Consider the following 19,097-nt stretch of genomic DNA (forward strand, 5'->3'; position numbering starts at 1 on the left):
ATGCAGACTATAACGGGCATCTTTGTGAGCTGGATGTATACGAGCTCAAATGCTAGATAGATAAAGATGTGAAGAGCTGTAGAGAATCTAAAAATGCTCATAACACCGGTGATGAATTTGTTTACACGTTGTTGTGAATGTGGGAAGGATTTCGTCGGACTCTTCTGACAGCGTCTCTGTTCTAACAAAGGTCAGCGCTGTAGTCAACAACCAGAAAACACAACAACAAATCAATTCCACTCTTTGGACGCTGGGAGCAAATGTCTACATTCTTCTCTTCACTGAACTCGAGCACAAAGGTCTATTCTTTTACCTCTCTGTGTTAGACCTTCTGAAATGCAGGGTATCAGGTATCATCTTTCTGCTACTCAACACGCTTTGGTGAGACTTTCAAGAAACCCAGAACAGTCAACACTCTGATTCTACTTTTCCTCATGGTGGTTAAAGTTTAAGCACATAGTACTGGGACAGACGTGACGAATAAACACGGAAAATGAGAAATAAAAGCAAATGGAAAGGAAATAGAAGAAGATGCAACACATTCATGCAGGAGACACAATCAGTAACATTGAGATCTGCTCATGGGAAATGCAAAATGTATGGTTAGCCCAAAACCTTTAAACATTGTGAGCCACTGAGTGTATTCACACGACTAAAAAACTTTTTCTGGTGACGTCATGCTCATGGTGGGAAGCCTCGAATGAAATCTGCGTGAAAATGGGTCAATGGACGAGAAGTCAAGAGAAATTTGCCTCAAAAATATTTAGAAATATGCTGATTAATTTACCAGGATCCCAAAAAGTGTTCAACCTTAAACCTTATGTTTTTGTTTCACTAAAGCCAACATCGATGATACAGTTATGCAAAAATAACAGTTGAGCTTTAAAGGAGCAGTATGTAACTCTGACACCTAGTGGTTTAAAATGAGTACTGCAGTCTAAATTCTAAACATCATAGAGAGCTGTCTCCCCCCCCTCCTCTCTAGAGTCGATGCTCACACAGGTCACCATGTGGTGGACTCTGAAGCTTCAGTGTTTATCCAGCTCTGCATGGGTCTGTAAACCTTTCTGTGTTCTAACCTCTCTCCATTTTTCAAAAGCATCTCCAATATTGATCCTAGTTTGATCACGTTTCTGCTCGTGGAGCTTATTAGAAACATGCAGAGGATTTTTAGGTCGGGTACAATCACTTCTATCTGAACCACTTCTCTTAACCAGTTCGCTCAAGGGTTATCAATGATGGGTTTTTTTTAAACATTAAAAGTGGCAAAGAGTCTCCTCTGACTTTCAGAATCGAACGGGAGCATTGCAATGAAATCGATTTGTCAGATTTTTGTGCATGACTTGCAACTGGGAACGCCGCATATTAAGAGCATTTGAGCTTCCCACCCTGAGTGTGACATCACAGAAAAACGGCTGCCATGTGAAAATGCTCTATAGCACCCAAAGGTGAAAAAGAGAGGTGAAGCATGATGTAAAATCTTGATTAAAGGTTTAGAGGGAAGACTTTATTTATAAAGGCAGTTCGTGTTGTTTTGCTAACAGGATTGTAGTTTATGTTAGTCTGGACCGTCCTACCTCTCACGTCCTCGTCTTCGATTGTGGTGTTGGCACTCTCACTGGACTCCTGCGACAGAAAATAAATCACGAGTTAACGAGTCGTCAACAAAAAGCACTTAGCACAAATGTTAGATTACAGAGATGGTGCTCTTTCACGACAGGGCAGTTTATCACCATCTAATTTTAATGTTTCGCAAAAAGCCCCCACTTCCCTTTTCCCCATATAACTCCAATGATTTTAGTAACATCCTGTTTTAACAATGGTACCTATAAATCCCTTTAAGGGTCTTCCCAATACCAGAATGAAACTAGTAAAAATCCAACAATATTGATACATGTTTGATACCATGTCAACAAAAAAACAAGGCCTAGGCATCCAATATGAGCTCATTTGTTTTTAATTAACAAAAATTGCAGGCAAACTCCTACACACTCTCTTAATTGCACAAACATTGGCAACATTTTTGTCCCAAAACATTGTCAATATATTTGTGCAATTTAAACAGTGTGTCAGAGTAACTCTCCTACACACTTGCCTTATAAAACAGATTCTGTTCAATATTATCGATCATTAAAGGTCACATATTCTGTAAAATCCACTTCACCATGTTCCTCTAACTCTAACATGTGTCTCTAGTCTGTCAACAAACCCCCCAATGATGAGAAAAGTCCATCCTCTCCGTCTTTTGTCTGCTCCACTTTTCAGAAAATGTGAGTCTGCCTTCCCACCGTAAACAATAGGACATGGAGCGAGAAAGCCTGAGACACCTAAGCCCTTCTAGAGAGGGGGCGTGGTCAGACACAGCTCATTTACATATTTAAGACACAGAAACAGCCTGTTCTGATCAGGGCTGAAATAGAGGGGTTTATAGACATGATCAAATACAGGATCAGAGTGGATTTAGAACAAGAAACTTCATACACATGTTTTGAAGAGCTCTGAGACTTATTGAAACTGTTTGAAGAGGAGGAGAATATGTGACCTTTAAAAAAACAGATTGTAATGTTTTAGTTTTTTTAAATACGTGGTATAAAAAAAGCACCAAAATGTTGACAACCTTAATCCCGTTATATGGATCCTTCACCACTTCACCAACAAACATTGGCATAAGTTAAGAAACATATGAGCACTGTTAATTCTACATGACACAACACACATTTTATATTACATCACCATCGTATCACTGCACAAAACTAAAGTTACAAGCATGCACACGTGAAAACATTTTTATCTGATGGATTACACATGATCCTGTAGCTCCAAACATCTGCACACCTAAACACAGGGGATATAGTCTGGGTTACTCTCTAAAGGATTTGGCTCTGGGGTTGCATGATCTGATTCCAGCAGCATGCATAATCCCCTTAGTCACACAACTGTAAAACTGACTCTGACGTCACAATGACAATGGCAGCACATGGTCTTCCAGGGTTTAAACTCTGGCATACCGAATGAGGCAACCTGTGTAATATGCAAAATGACATCACAGTAAGTCAAAGAACCACATGCAACACCAGATAACAACATGCACTGTCTTATGATACCAGCAGTCCCTTGTTTTGTCACGTCACATAGAGCTTAAAGGGGACTCCATCAGCACCATCAGAGGCAACTTTAAAGGATCATTTGGTATTTTTTAACCTGGGACATGTTTAATTCATATTTTGGGGTCTAATTTGGATTGCTTCAGTTGGAAGCTGGGAAACGGGATGCAATGGCTGCACTTCTCTTTCGGGGAACTTTCGACCCTTCAAACCGCAGGATATAAAAGTGCTTGTAATTACACCTGACAGCCTCAGATTGTTACTCTCAGTGTCTGACAACATGACAGAAAGGATCCCTACAGAGACCAGAGACCTCTAGTCTCCAAAGCCACCAGACCTCTTTGACAAAAAGTAAGCAGAACATGGGAGTTGCTAGTCTACCTCTGATTTTATTAGATAGTGTTGCATCGATTTTAAGATTCAATCTAATAATTTAAAATTCAAAATTCACACAATAAGAAAAACATCTAATGAATTGTTTCAGTGGTAGAGGAGCAACTCCAGTGTTCTGCCATGTAAAGTCACAGTTTTTATCTACAGAGTCTGTTGGCCTTGAGGAGAGAGGTGAAGCCTCTCTCTGAAGCTAAGAGTTGATTGACATTTTTTAGAACGCAGAAAGATTTCAAGACCGATGCAGAGCTGGCTAAACACTGAAGCTTCAGTGGCAACCATCGACTCTAGGGAGTGTCCCCTCGAGACCTCTCTCTTCAATGTTTTGAATTTGGACTGCAGTACCAATTCTAAACACTGGGTGTCAGAGTTACATATTGCTCCTTTAAAGTCAGTAATGTTGCTTCTAGCTGTCACTTATTTTAAAAAAAGGACCTTATCTGAGCGTTTCCCCGACAGTTTTAATAACGATCTAAGCCTGTCAATAAGTGGTAAAAACAAGCACTGTTAAGTAATGCACTTTGCATTGGGTGCGTAACCCTTAGGATCACGTTGCAGCCACTGCAGCCTGTCCAGAGACTCATGATGAAGTCAGCTGCTTGGGCTTTTCCATAACTTTTTGTCATTATAAGTAATTTGGACACTGAAATCAAAAAAAGAACAGGGCGCTGGTTTGAAAACAGCAGAATTCCCCTTTTAAGTCTCTACTCTAAATGGCGCACACATCAGCAGCAGACTACAGCTCCAGACCAACACCGGACCAGCTGTATACCTTGTTTCCATCAGCTGGGTTGTGGATTACAGTGGTTTGAGGCTCCTTGATTAGAGAGGACCAACAGTGGGAGGAGAGGTCGGTGCACAACAAGAGTGAGTTAGTGTGAGAAAGTTTGACAGAAAAGTATTTAACAAGACAGGAGAGAGAAATAAAAGTGAGGGAGGGAATGGGGGGGTCACATTATAGCCACTTGGGGGAAAGTATTAGGTGCTAAAAACAGAGTCACTGCAGCATAATGAAGCACTGTTACAGACAGATGGGATTTTATGACACGTGAAGTAGTGACAATATCCTGAACATCAAGTTTATCAAGTTTCATAACACATGTGATCCAAGTTTTACCCAACAGGGACAAAAAGACAACAACAGACACAGACACCATGGAGGATGATCTTCTATCCGACCTGGTGAGGCAACAAAAACATCTAACGCTACAACTTTAAGAAAAGGTTTTTATGAACATATGAAAGTCAGGCATTAGACCAATGACACTCAACTTTACAGAGACGAGCATTACTCATGGGAAATTAAGAAAACATCAAAACCAGCGAAACAAGAGGAGGAAAAATAATTCAATATCAAGATGTACATCCAACTCACATGTTCAGGACTTTCAAGTTTTTTCTTGTGGTTACGCAGCATTTCACAATAAAAGCGCCTCAGTTCGCTTGTTAGTCAATAAGCTCTTTAATTACACGAGGTGCTGTGCTCTCGCTCTGGTTGTCAGTGATCTGTCTTACTATGTAAGGGAGGGTTTGGACCCTGCTTCTTTCTCAGGTAAACAAATAGACTGTGGCTATTTCCTGGTATTTGTTCATTGTTGCACCAGCTCCTTCAATGCAATTCAGTGATAACATAGTGGTGAAGGTGTTTACTGAAGGAATAAACTGAGAAATGCAGTAATTATCGTATCTACTTCCTGACAAATGAAATTATTTTGCAAGCATCCCCCCCACTGGCCATTAGGAGAATGCAGGGTCTAAGGCATCCTTCATTGGCATAACTTTTAAAACCAAGAAGCTACGGTATAGAAACTTCTTAAAAAGCCTCTCTGTTTATGTTTTAAAAAATAGAAAATGAGAGCATACAGTGGTAGAAGATTTGCAGGGAAAGATGCTCTAAAGCGAAACCTGTCCTGTCCCAGTTTTGACAACAAAAGCTTGAAACTTGTGCGCACATTTTATTAGCCACAGTTGTTATGCAATGGCTCCAGTTGCCATTACAGCGACCATCAACAACAAAGGAGAATGTAGCCCATGTAGAGCAACGCGGCAATGCAATAAAGCAAGCTGAAAGACCGCTCATGTTACACAACCGCCAAGGACGTTTTAAGCTTCATAGAAAAAAGTGTTTTATAAGAATGCTATTGAAAGTCTGCACAGAGAGTAAGACGGACAGACAGTCGTGCAAACATGCAGGCAAGCGAGGCAGGCAGACAGTGTACCAGAGAAGGAGTGGGGACAGGCTCTTTGGGGCTGGTGACCACATTGGCCTTGTTGTTGATCTGGAGGGACAGAGTGGACAGACAGACAGACAGGTAGACAGACGGGACAGTGACAGAAGTGACAGGCTTAGTGTTCAGACAGTCGGCCCTTCGAGCAGCTGCTGTGGAGGAGGAGAAAAAAAAAGAAGTGGAACAAGAGTGTGCTCGAGAGCAGCAGCCAAACAGCGAGTGTCAGTGAGTTTTTCTGTCACCACCATGCATGACAAATATCAGTGACCAATCCCGCACAGAAACCAGCTGTATTTAAAACCACCTGAAAAACAAAAAAAACTAAGGCCCACGTGTCCACTTAGCGTTTTTTTCTAAACGCCAGCATCTTTTTTTCCAATTGTTTTCAATGAGTAGAGTGTTCGCAGCAGAAAGCTGCCGCCTGGAGAGAAAGCGCAGCGCCCAGCGTTATTTCTTTCAAGTGCTCCGCCTTTGTTGTGCAGCTGCTCTGAGTGCTCAAGTTGAAAATCTTTCAACTTTTCAGAAAGGGGCTGTTGACGTCACAGGCGCTGTTTCCAAATGTATAATATTCCCTGTAGTTTTGACGCCTACAGATTTTGTCTTGTACCCACATCATCCTCGCCTTGGTCTGATCGGGAAATAAACGATCTCAAATATAAAACATGCAGTAAAAAGTAACGGAGCAGAGTAGGTCATACAGTGGCCGTTGTCAACAGACTGTTGTCATGGAGACAGGACGGACCTGCAGCGCTTTTTGTCTCAGTGCACAAACACTTCATGCAAACATTCCTGAGCGCACAGCCAGCGCTTTACTGCCCGGAATAAACACCAGGTGGACACGGGGCCTAAAGAAACCCAAATGATTATTATTTTTTTAGACGAGCTGGAGAACATTCTTTAGAGGCCTGCTTCTGGTAAAGGCAGATGAAGAGTGACAGTCAGTCTGGAGTGAAACAAATGACCCAATTACTCAGTGAAAGAATGATTCATTACTTGAAAGTTTGAAGAAAGTTTTTTGACCTGATGATGAAGTGCTTCCTGATGCATGCACCTCAGTGACGCCACTCTATGGAAGTCTGTTTAATCCTGACCAGCATATCTTTATATTTTTACGTTTAATTCAGACTCTCTTGTGAAAGAGATGTGTATAGTTTATAATCATGCAGAGCTTGGTCCCTACTCCACAGCCTAATTTGCACACCCCAAAGATTTGAGTACCGGCCTCCACTCAGGGGAGCTGCTGTCCTGAACAATAAGAGCCAGATTTATGAAAAGATTTGGAGTCTTTAACCGACATTTTTCTGGGGCTAGATTTCCCCCCTGTCAGTGCCATCATTATTCTCCTCAGAGGTTAAGTTGGTTTCTCCCATACACTTTACCCCGGAGTGCTCCATACAGTGCAATCGTGCTTGAGTACGGCACGGTACGGATGGCCAGTGTGACCGCGCCCTTAGTTACATTTTTGAGGAGGCACACATCAGATTATGTGCGTAGGTGCAGACGTATGCTACAGAGCCGATTCAAAGCATGAGAATAAGTCAGGCGTAAGATTTAAGAATCCTAAATGTAACTGATTACAGCAAGAAAATAACAACCAAACTCTTTCTACCAACTTACCAACAGTCATGCCATGCCTCCCCAGCCTTAAAACACACTGCAGTGGGATTTAAAAACAAGGGGGGGGGGGGTTTCTAATGCTAACTACCCTCTGCAGGGTCAGTCTACCTAACAAACACCTTCAGGCTCAGGCCTACCCTCAACAGCTCTGTACCATCCGTCTTCCTCTTCTGCACCGAGAAGCCACAACACAAAGGGAGAGAAAGTTCACACCAAGCTCAATCACTCTCAGGGTCAAGAGAAAAAACAACATGTGTGTGATCTGAGTTCCTTTAAAGAATGAAAACAGCTTTAGGAATGAGAGTGTTAGAGGGGCCTTTAAATCCAAAACAAGTGAGAGATAGACTTGAGTGTGCAGGCTGGAAAGAGGGTTTTTATTTTAAGATACTCAAATTAAGAATGACAGAGAGCTGAGTGTAATCTCCCCTCAGTCAGATCATAATTTAATCAGCGGTTATTACTTTCCAACAGATACTCCTTCTTCCCTCTCAGTGATTGACGATGCAGAGGAGGATAATTATCAGCAAATATCTGTCACACCCACTCGGGAAATCAAACCTGACTTATGGACGCTCCTATTTTTAAACCAAAGTATTCCAAGAACAACGCGAGCTGAGGTTGCAGTTTGAAGAAATGTAAATACAAAAGTAAAAGTATTTAAGCTTTCTGCAAAACACAGAGAAATGAGGAAACAGATCAAAGAGAGAAGCTGAACTTACTTTGACACCATCTGCTTTCTTGTTGAGCAAACTCTTGGCTGCTGTAGAGAAAAAGATAACAATGCACGGAAATCAGTGCGCAGCTTGATTTAACACACACACACACACACACACACACACACACACACACACACACACACACACACACACACACACACACACACACACACACACACACACACACACACACACACACACACACACACACACACACACACACACACACACACACACACACACACACACACACACACACACACACACACACACACACACACACACACACACACACACACACACACACACACACACACACACACACACACACACAGTGACTATTCAAGGCTGGCCAATTACGAGCACCCTCAAAGTGAGCTCTGCAGGAAGTGGTAGCAGAGGAGAAAATGTAAATGAATTGAGGAGATGAGACGGAGCTGAGCTGAATCATTAGTGTGGAACGTGCAGGACTGGAGGAGACTCGCTCACTGTGTGCAGGGAAACCAGTCGCAAAGCTTCTGTGTTACTTTATCTGCACACTACACAACGAGCAGCGAGTGTTTATACCTCGAAGAACACTTGATGTTTAAGATGGAGACAGATGGAATCATCATTTCATGCAAAGGAGACACAAACAGGTGATTGTTCATTTGGCAGGCGGAGGGTTAAAAACGTTTGAGTGATTTTATGCAATGTGGAGATCTCTTAAACCATAAACACGAGCAGGTTTCGTGAACGAGAGAAGTTTGCAGTGACATCACATATCTTTCGGCGGTCACATTGGAGGAAACGTTTCTGAGGCCGAGTGTCCACCTGCCGAACTCTGAAACGAGGAGAGAGCGATCGCAGCAGAAAGCGCCCAGCGTCTTTTCTTTCTGAGCGCTATGCTTTTTTTTTTTTGTGCGGCCGCTCCGAGCACTCAAGTTGAAAATCTTTTCTTCTCAGAGCACAAACGCTTCATGCAAGAGCTCCTGAGTTGTCTGGGGAAAATGCTAGGTGGACACGGGGCCTAAAGCAACAAAATTGTCCTTTTCCACTTTAAAATAATCGTTTCAAAGTCGTCACTTTCAACAGGAAGAAGGGTTCTTTTATAGTTCCTCAACTGTCTGATTAAGTGCGTTTTCACAAACATTCCAAAAACTCTCTGGGATTTTAAAATGTAAAGTGTTTTTTTCCTCCAATATGACCGGCTCAGAATAAAGTATTCCAGCTGAAAGCCGATGCTTTAGTCTTCATGACATGCCTCAGTATGAAACATTAAGAGTTCAGTCTGACACTGAAGTGACGACGAGACGACAGAGCCGAGGAAAACTTACCTTCCACGAGTTATCACACCAGAGGGAGGAGAAAGAGAAAATAAACACTGAGGCCACGTTCACACCAAGGGGGGAAATATTTAAAGATACTTTTGGGGACATTAAAGTGGAACAAAACAAATGTACGCCTGAGTGTCATTCATCAAAGAGAGAAACAATCAATGGAGTCAGAGTCGGCCTGTGTGCTCTGCCCTTTCAGAGGACCTGAAGACGGTCCTGCATCGATCCTGTCGCTGACTTTAAAGGGCAGACGTTTGAAAAACAGCTGCAGTGAAAAGAGCTGCATTTAAAACAAAAAGCTCAAATCTACGACAGCTGAGGAAGGTTTGTCTCTCTGCGTGGGAAGGAAATGTGAGAGTTGGCTTGTTAACCGCTCGTTATTACCTGAGAAGTTGCGAGTGGCGAGCATTGTGGTCAGGATAGCACCCTGCGGAGAGAAAAGTGAACACTGAGGGAACAAACTGGAGTATTTACACAGCCGGAGAAGTTAATGATTAGATGTTCTGCTGCTTGCGGCCGCATTTCTCTGAGCTCATGTGGACCTCCTGCTCTCTCTCTCTCTCTCTCACACTCTCTCTCTCTTTCTCACCTTTAGTTTCCTCCGAGCGTTGAATTTCTTCAGGCACTCCACAGTCTCCTGCCTGTGCATCATGGACGCCACAGTGGAGCGTTGCTGCACACACAGAGGGAGAGAGTTTGTGTGAGAAGAAGAAGAAGAAGAAGAAGAAGAAGAAGAAGAAGACCAGACTATAGACTACATGTGTGAACGTGTGTGTGAAGCGTACGCAGATCCAGGGGTGTTTGAGAGCGTCCGTCGCCGTCACTCTCTTGGCGGGGTTGATGGTCAGCATCTTGTTGATCAGGTCTTTGGCCTCTGGGGTCACAGTGTCCCACTCAGGAGACGGGAACTGTTGGTTTGATGACATCATAATTAACCATCTATATTAAAAAGGAAATCATCTTCAGAAAAGGTAAAGGGGTGATACTGGATTGACAAAATCAGCTTGAGTCAATTGTTTGAATCGTTTCTATTTTCCTTTCTGTCACTCGCTAAGACGTGGACGAGGAAGGAGCGCTCTCCACGAGCCACTGTCGGGGACTAACAGGACAACTTTGGATTTCCCTTCACTTTTCTCACTCAGCAGAGCTTGTTCGCTTGTTCAACAAACCAAGACATAACGGTGCATTATTAACATCCACATTGTGATGTTGAGCTTTGACTTGCGGAGAAAAGCTTTACACGGCTCACCACAAACTGTTTATTGGCGAGCGTTTGAGTGTTGGGATTTGAGTCAACTGATCGTCAATACAAAAAGCACCACTCTTCAGTTTGTCCACCTTCAAAATAAAAGCACCACATGTTATAACGATTGAAGTGGAAACTGAAATTCACAGAGCAAAGACGTAATTATTTAAACGATGCAGTGTGGACAGCGAGCGATGCTACTCCATATCTACCGCTCGCATGCTGTAAGGATGTTACAGCGTGAAATGTAGAGTTGTAAATTAGGCATTAATTTGAATTACGACACAAACACCCTGTTGACTTATTAAAGATACGGACCCATAGCGTTTCTAATGGTCAAAGATAAAACAGGGAACCTTTAATGTGTAAATAAAGACGTCTTTTGTGATTTAATAAATCTAGGAGAATACTTTGACATTCAGAGGATTTATAACAGTGGATCACATTTTCAGCATTGTTTCTGAGTTTGCAGTGATTTCTGTTTTATTCTTTGATTTGGCTTTTTAAAAGGACGACGTTCCATCAGCAGTACCGTTCAGTCTTTGCATTTATTTTGTTGTTTTTGAATTAAGCCTGTTACTCTTTAATTAAACTCTTTTGAACAGCTACAGAACATTCCCCTACTGGGCCGGAAAAATCACATTTCTTTTCAGTGATTTAAAGCAACGTGCATGTCGAATAAATCCGTCTCGTTACATCATCGTCCCGTCATGTCCTGGAGCGTAAAAAGCTGGAGCATCACCCTTCATAACAGAGAGATTAACTTACTGGACTTCATGATGTGAACCTCAAACATGTTCTCATCCCCCCCCTCATCTGGCTGCTTGCACCGTGGAGAACAGACAGCAGACAGTTTGCAGAGTCACAGCCTGTGAGCTTGATGAAGCTGCATGTAGAGTATCCTCAGAGTGTGAAGAGAAGTCTAACTCTGCACACTGAATGAGAACGCTATATTTTATATCCTAATGTTCACATCACATCACCCGAGGTCTGTGCAAACTGTGGCAGATTACTAAACCACAGATATTCAGAAACACCTCAGAAAAACAGATAATGTACCGAGTGTGAGGTCATAGTCAGGCTGCACAGAGAGAGAAGGTGATCAGCGAGTCAGAGAGAGAGAGAGCGAGAGAGTAGATAATTGTCGATGATGTTGAAAAGTATTCATGGCAATAAAATGTAAATGTAAATAAAAAACTCACATCATAAGCTCCAGCTTTAATCTGCTGGTAGAGTCTGTGCTGGTCCTCGTCCCAGAACGGAGGATATCCCACCAGGAGGATGTAGAGGATCACACCTGTACACACACGCACACACGCACACACACACACACACACACACACACACACACACACACACACACAATGGTTAATCCTGACAGACAGCTCACATCATGACCCACAAATCCTTTTCAAAGCTGAACACACAAAAGTTAAAGACTGAATTATGAGTCCAAAACTTTGTACAAACAGTCTTTAAAGCAGGTAAACATGAACACACATTTACACCCATATATAAATAAAGAGCAGTGTGTCAACACACAGACACACACACACACACACACAGCTCTTGTGTTACAGGAGACGGTGTGTGTGCTTTTGATCAGCTGCCAGAAAAAGATGAAAGGTGGCGAGGAGACAGTCCGACCACAAACACAACACTCACTGTTGTTTGTGTGGCTGCAGTGAGACAGCACAGGTGTGTGTGTGTGTGTGTGTGTGTGTGTGTGTGTGTGTTAGACGTCTCGTGCCCAGGTGGCCTGGCCCATCAGAGAGGTGTGTAGTAAGCGTCAGAAATGATTAATTTAAGAGGTTGGAGGGTTTTGTGACCGACCCTGAAATCCTCCTGATCTTTACATATGCACCTCACAGTGCGAGAACCAGGTAAGGCCTGAGATCAGCCATTTCAAACCTTGTCTGTGACAGCGATCTGTAACATCTGATAAGCAGCTCCTCTGTGTGTTAGCTCAGAGACTCACCACAGGCCCACATGTCCACCGGCTTGCCGTAGGGATCTTTCCTCAGCACCTCTGGGGACAGGTATCCTGGTGTGCCGGCGAAACCTGAAGCACACAAACACACACATCAACACATCAACACAGCATACAGAGGGAGTATTTCTGACACTGAGGTCTGCATAATCCTGCTTTCAATGAGCTCAGAAAATAAATTACATTTCGAGAAACTTCAAAATAAATTTTAAACTTGATTTGGAATGAATAAAAAAATCATTACAGCTAGAGCTGAACTTATTGTAGCTCAAAGAAAAGACACCGCTGATTGCTGAGTTCACAATCTCCGAGCCAATCAGCGATCATCGCCAGTCCTCGAGTGAAGGATGCTAATTTCTCCCTAACTCCAGTGAAGTCTGTTCTGTGCAGCGTTTGTGCACTGTGCAACATGCAAGGTGCAAAGTCAATGATACGGGTCGGGATCTTTTTTGATTTTGACAAAATAAAAACACGTTTGTGTCACGGTCTGCCTGGTTTGATTCTGTCCACATGGACTGGTTTTCCTGCACACACAAAAGCCTGCTGATACGTGATTGGTCAATACATCTGGGACTACAATCTGAACTACAAATGGAGACCAGCACTCTGACAATGCAGACCCCCGTGGATTATTGTTTATTTTGTTGAGTGACATGTTTGAAATATCATTTAATGGACAGTTGTATGCACGTAGTACCACGTAGTACCATTTCTTTTGCAAACTTTATGAGTCATCAAAAAGCTTTAGCTGTTCTGCACACTAGTGAAACGTTTATCCTGAAACTAACTTCACTTCTTCCTGTGTGTGGAAGTCTATCAAAAGCTCATTAAGACCTCCTCCGTACCAAACATTTCACAGGATCAGTGGTCCCATAAAGTTTAAGAGCCGAGGTTAACAAGCTCTGAGAAAGAAAGAAAAAAAAATGTCCTTTTGTGTGTGGAGTTCGGCTCGTGAGCGGCAGCATGCAGCCTACTTTTAAAAAAAGCTTTAAAGAGTGAGCGGGCGGCTGTGGGCGATGAGACGTAGTACGAGCGGTAGTAAAGTGAGAGCACGGAGTGAACTGGTTCCAGATGGAGGCTGGAGCTCAGGGAACAGACCAATTATTCCTCTGCTCCTCGGGGAATAAAGAGAAGAAATAGATCTGAAATATATTCGATCCAGACCGGAGCCCAGAGCAGTGGCACAGCTCGTCCCTTCAGACAGCTGGGGCAGGCTGTGACGATAAAATGACACGTTAGATGGTTTGATTTTAAACGTTTAAAGACGAATAAGGAGATAAGGAGATAAATGACCGATCAGGAGGAGCTGTCCTAAAAAAGCAGCCAATGCTAAGTGTTTACAACGTTACACCTGAGAGAAAAGGACACATTTAGAGAGGTTTGAAAGGAGATCTGTGTGTCAGGAAACTCAACAAGATCAAACCTAAAGAAAAGGGAAATTATCATTTTAAGCTCCATAGATAGAGAACGTCAAATTTGTCCAATTTTAAGAACGGAAGGGAAACAACTTGATCAGAATAAAGTGAATTGTATTTGCGTTGTTCGCTCACAATAAAGTGACAGTAAAGTAATTTTCAGTGTGCCACAGATCATTTATTTATTTTTTCAAAGTTAATTATGAATTCACTCGAATTTCATTTTTTCCCCCCCGGTTACGGCCACAACTTTCCCGCTGTTACGGTCTAAGTGAGTGAGACGCCTGATGCACACAACATGATGATTTTTCATTTATGGTCTTGGTCTTGACTCTATCTCGCCCTGCCTTGGTCTCGGAGCACTCTGGTCTCGGGTATGTCTTGATCTCAGTTTTGTCTCGGTCTGGATCACTAAATGTCTTGGTCTTGTCTCGGTCTCGCCCTGCCTTGGTCTTGGTCTTGGTCTTGTCTCGGTCTTGGAGCACTCTGGTCTCGGGTACGTCTTGGTCTCGGTTAGTGTGGTCAACACTACTAACATCTGTATCATGCCGATTGCATTTCCAAATCAAAAGTAACCACTAAAAACATGAACCCCATCTAATTGAGAAGTTGTTCATACTCACCAAACCATGCCTGCTGATCCCCCTGAACTTCAATAGCCAGGCCGAAATCTGCCAGTTTCACCGCTGCTCCCTTCAACTTGCTGGCGAGGAGCAAGTTCTCCGGCTTTGAGTGAAGGATAAGACATCAAAAAAAGACTTTCAGCACCTTGCACAGAAATAATTGCAGATATGTCTGAGGTACAGCTTGTTTTGTTTTTCTTCGTAACAAGCAGCTCAGAGGCTTTTTTTCTTCTCGGCAGCAGGAAGGATTATTATCAGAGTAACGATGTTAAGGACTGATGTCATAATGTGAGTTTCAGTAGTCAGGACTAATAGCTGCTCTGGAGGCAGACTGCAGCAGCTGTTCAGTCTAACAGATGAAAATCTGCTGCAGGGAGGCCTGTCAGAGTCCAGCCTCTACACACACTGACTCATGTTCACATCCAGGGTCAGGCTCAGGCCACGGCTGACCTCAGCCCAGCAGCGCGCGGAGATGTCATTTGACAAGACGCTGGCGGGCTGAAGTGAAATTGGGCGTGGCAGCCCGGCTGGTGGACACAAATCGGGTGAGAAGAGGCCGACCGTGACTCATGCCAAACCTCATGCAGCAGAGGGAGGAGGAGGAGGAGGAGGAGGGCAGGCTTCAGGAAAAAGCTGCAAACAGATGAATTATGTATTTTTTGACATTTTCAAAGCAGTTTTCTTAATCAAGCCAAATTAGTAATTATTCTGAACTACTGAGCTGTAAAGTGCTCAGACAACAATAAAAGAGGAGGGGGATGATCAAAAGGGAAAAGGCTTTTAATTATAACTAAATATCAAAAGTGATTTTACCCTGGCTATTAAATATGAAGAACCACACAGGCCATAATTCATTCGGAGCCCTTTGCATACAATCATACTTATAAAACTTCACTTGCACGTCTTCTTGTTTTAAATGCGGGTGCATCGTAAATATTTCTGTCTCTTAATGACTAATAGATTGTTTTTAAAGTTCGCTCCAGTAGACTGCTTCAGCCAGGAGCTGAACTTCAGGCTGTAATGTGTCTGTTCCAAATGCATCCACTAGTCCTTGTTTTTATTTGGGAACTTTAAAGATCCCATATTATGCCCTTTTTGGGGTTCGTATATTTAATCTATGTACCTACTAAAGTATGTTCACAATAGCTAAAGTTTGAAAAAAGTGTCTGTTTTCATGTACTGCCGCTCCATGCACCGGCTCGCTTCTGACTTTCTCTCTAAGGCTCTGAAGTGCCCACGTTCAGAGTCCCCACGTGTGCCAAGTCTGATCTGATTGGTCGGCCTGTTAATTGGTCAGTCGCTCAGCACGGTTCTTGTGTCACGCCCCTTTTACCATATTGAGAATGTAGCCACTTTGGCTCCGAGAGAGCAAAAACATTAGCACCTTAGCACTACTGTGCTACTGCAGGCTACAGCATATCGTGGGCGTGCTACAGAAGTTAACGGGCGTGCAACATGAGCTGCTGGGCTTGCCACAACGAGCCAATGGGCTTAGATCAGTGATCTCACACTGGCAAAACATTTTTGAGGGGAGCTAGAACCGAGCGTTACATGCAGCTAAAGCTGCAGCTAACAGGAGGACGTAGGAGAAGCCTTTGAAGGACTTTGAATTTTTGCACATAGATGTGCCTAAACATGCACAGGACACATGGAAAACACACTAAAGAGCATATAAAACCAGAAAAAGCATAATATGACCCCTTTAAGTAAAGGATTCCTTTGGATAAAGATTTAAAGAGGATATATCATCCCCCTTTTCCCCCTGCTCAAACAGTCCCCTGTGGTCTAAATGAAACATCTGTGCTGTGCTTTGGTCAAAATATAACATGAATCAAGCACCAGAGGAGGTTTGTGACCCTGTATAAACCAGCTCTCTCAGAACGCTCCGTTTTGGTGTGTGTGTCTCTTTAAATGCAATGAGCCCCTGTCTCCGTGTGATGTCACAAGGGGAGCAAATTTGAAACGGAGCATTTTTCTATCTTGACTTACACAGACCACAAACAAAGGATGGATTTATTTCACATTTTGTGGATCAGTAGACACTCAGGTTACCTAAATATATGTTCAAAAACACTGTACAAGTGGACTTTTCATAATATATCCCCTTTAAGATAAGGTAGGATCCTCTCTTTGAATTTAAAACAGCTGTTTCATTGCTCCTTCTAAAGACACCTCACTCCACAGAAAAAAGCAGCCATGTTGGATTTTAACGCGGGCAACTGAAGGTTCTCAAAGTTTCTAAGTTAGAATTCTGACTTCGAGGGGGGGGGTGCGTTCCTGGAGACATGAACTCGGAATCTCTGACTTCTGAGATCAAACTGAACGCACCATAGAAGACAAATTTGAGTAATTTGGAAAGTCTGCAGCCATGAATTAGTGTCCTAAACTTTTTATGGTACAGCACAGCACAAAAGCTGACTTCACTTTGGTCACAAAAATGAAAAGCTTTACTTAAGATATTTCTAAGAAATTCTGCTCTTTCTTGTTGCAGTACATGTGTTTCACTCACACATACATAATGCCTTTTCTCCTCAGAGAACAGATGTATAAAAGACACCCCAGAATGAATTATGGCTCACGCAGCTCCTCATAGACTTTCTTCACATTCTGCTCGAGGCTTTTATCCCAGAAAGCATCAAACATGTCATTCATGAAATCAACAAGAATCCATTTCCATCAGTCAGTGTTCGTATTTCAGGGTTGCTTGAGCAGTTAGTAGAGCATGTGTGATTTCTGAGTCGTGCAGTTCCTCAAACCTTTGTTGTGAGTCAAAGGTTTGAGGAGGAGGAGGAGAGGAAAGGAGGCAAAAGAGGAGAGAGAGAGGAGTCGGGGTAAATGCATTCATTAGTATCATGCAGTCATTGCAAACGTCACAGTCATCAGCTTAACCTAACCCACCACAACCACCCCTTTTAACCCGCTGGAAAAAAATGTAACCTATGTGACCTGCATGTTGCCTTCAGGTCTTAAAAGTGAAGACAATGCAAATGTGCATGAAACCTGCATTCTTTAAATTGGCCAGCAGGGGGCGACTCCACTGGATGCAAAAAGAAAACAAATTCTATAACGGGCTTCTGAGGAAATAATTCTACTTGTCATTTAACCTTTTCCTAATAAGCCTATATTCTGAATCTCTACTTTGAATTCTCTACTAAATGAACTGCATGTTGAATTTGAAAACTACGGTCCCATTCAGAGTAAAACTAGAAGGTGAACAGCGAATACACTTTGTTTGACAGGACAGATCCCTGCAACCTGACCCCAAACCTTACAAGCAACAAATGAAAAATGCAGCCAGGGTGAAAAGCCAGAAAACAGTCCACTTGAGGCTGACTGACTTTTGAAGGTGTTTAATGGGATTTTTCCTGGGTCAGTGTGTGGGTAATTGTTGGCCCCTTAGTAACTGACCCCTCCAATCCCAGATAAAAAACTTTTTAAAGACAGCCCCCTCTGGTCAAACATTAGACTGGACATGAGAGGTGGATTCAGGTCATGACATCACACATTGGTTTGAAGACTTCTGATTGGAAGCCTCCTTTTTTAGCAGTCTGGCCATCGCCATCTTGAAGTGATCACTGCATGGTTTGACCATTGACTGTAAATATTACTGGACGAAGCCTGAGTGACGTCACCCGTCTGTTCCTGCAGCGGACGCTGGAGTCCCATCGATGGCGGTCTCCATGTTGGAAATGCTGTCTCAGTCTAACTTTCAGTCAACCTAACGACAGGCTGAGAGCTGGAGCTGAGGCGGGTTTTAAACCTCCTGACAAAACGTTACACCGCGCCCACCTGTCAATCAGGTCAGCTACACGCCTTATTGTGAATAACTCTTATCCTTCATCAAATCAAAACTGATGAGTCATCAAAACATTCACCCCCCGTACAGTGTGTGTCGATCGAGACATGAGCTAATCAGAACTATTTGTTTTTTTTTAACCAGGCTGTAAACATGTTAATCTCTGCTGGGTGTGTATGTGACTTCCTGTGCTTCTGCAGCCAGCCTCTAGTGGAAACTCGAGGAACTGCAGGATTTTGCACTTCCACATCAGCTTGATTTTTCCACATTGGATGTTGCCACTTGGGTTTGACATGCATTCACTCTAAAGGGGACCATCATTTACTAAATGAACATCATGCCTTTTTTGCAGAAGACTTGAAACCACCGATTGAGACAATTAGCAAACGTTTGTGCTATAGTTCTACAGTAATTTACTGTAAATTTTATATGACATTGTTGCCTATTTACTCTATTTCTCCCCTGCCTGTCTCCTGTGTTGCATTTCTGTTTAATCTATAAATCTACACGGCAATAAGGACATAACGAGGAAAGACGTGAATAAAAAAAGTCAGTGAAGCAAATTCAAGTAGTGTTGAAGTAAGTTCCTTCATCCAGAAAAGCTTCACATTAGACAACTTTGCATCGTGTGTGTGTGTGTGTGTGTTTGTTTTGAA

The 19,097-nt window shown here is 42.8% G+C and overlaps 1 protein-coding gene across 30 annotated transcripts in view; it reads right to left on the reverse strand.

Moving 5' to 3' along the window:
• camk2d1 (calcium/calmodulin-dependent protein kinase (CaM kinase) II delta 1) overlaps positions 1 to 19,097 on the reverse strand; it is an 80,177-nt gene that overhangs the window by 9,888 nt on the left and 51,192 nt on the right. For 7 of the 30 annotated variants that reach the window (XM_061031384.1, XM_061031385.1, XM_061031378.1 and 4 more), the window contains exons 7-16: positions 14,646 to 14,748; positions 12,596 to 12,679; positions 11,820 to 11,914; positions 10,157 to 10,279; positions 9,961 to 10,044; positions 9,756 to 9,798; positions 8,059 to 8,099; positions 5,714 to 5,773; positions 4,267 to 4,311; positions 1,578 to 1,626 (exon numbers count right to left, since the gene is read on the reverse strand). In XM_061031384.1, the coding sequence (XP_060887367.1) occupies positions 1,578 to 1,626; positions 4,267 to 4,311; positions 5,714 to 5,773; positions 8,059 to 8,099; positions 9,756 to 9,798; positions 9,961 to 10,044; positions 10,157 to 10,279; positions 11,820 to 11,914; positions 12,596 to 12,679; positions 14,646 to 14,748 (727 nt within the window). The remainder of the gene's footprint in view (positions 1 to 1,577; positions 1,627 to 4,266; positions 4,312 to 5,713; positions 5,774 to 8,058; positions 8,100 to 9,755; positions 9,799 to 9,960; positions 10,045 to 10,156; positions 10,280 to 11,819; positions 11,915 to 12,595; positions 12,680 to 14,645; positions 14,749 to 19,097) is intronic. The other 23 variants (XM_061031389.1, XM_061031381.1, XM_061031390.1 and 20 more) reach the window with 5 other exon arrangements.

This window comes from Labrus mixtus, chromosome 23, assembly GCF_963584025.1.
Source record: "Labrus mixtus chromosome 23, fLabMix1.1, whole genome shotgun sequence".
Classification (NCBI taxonomy): Eukaryota; Metazoa; Chordata; class Actinopteri; order Labriformes; family Labridae; genus Labrus; species Labrus mixtus.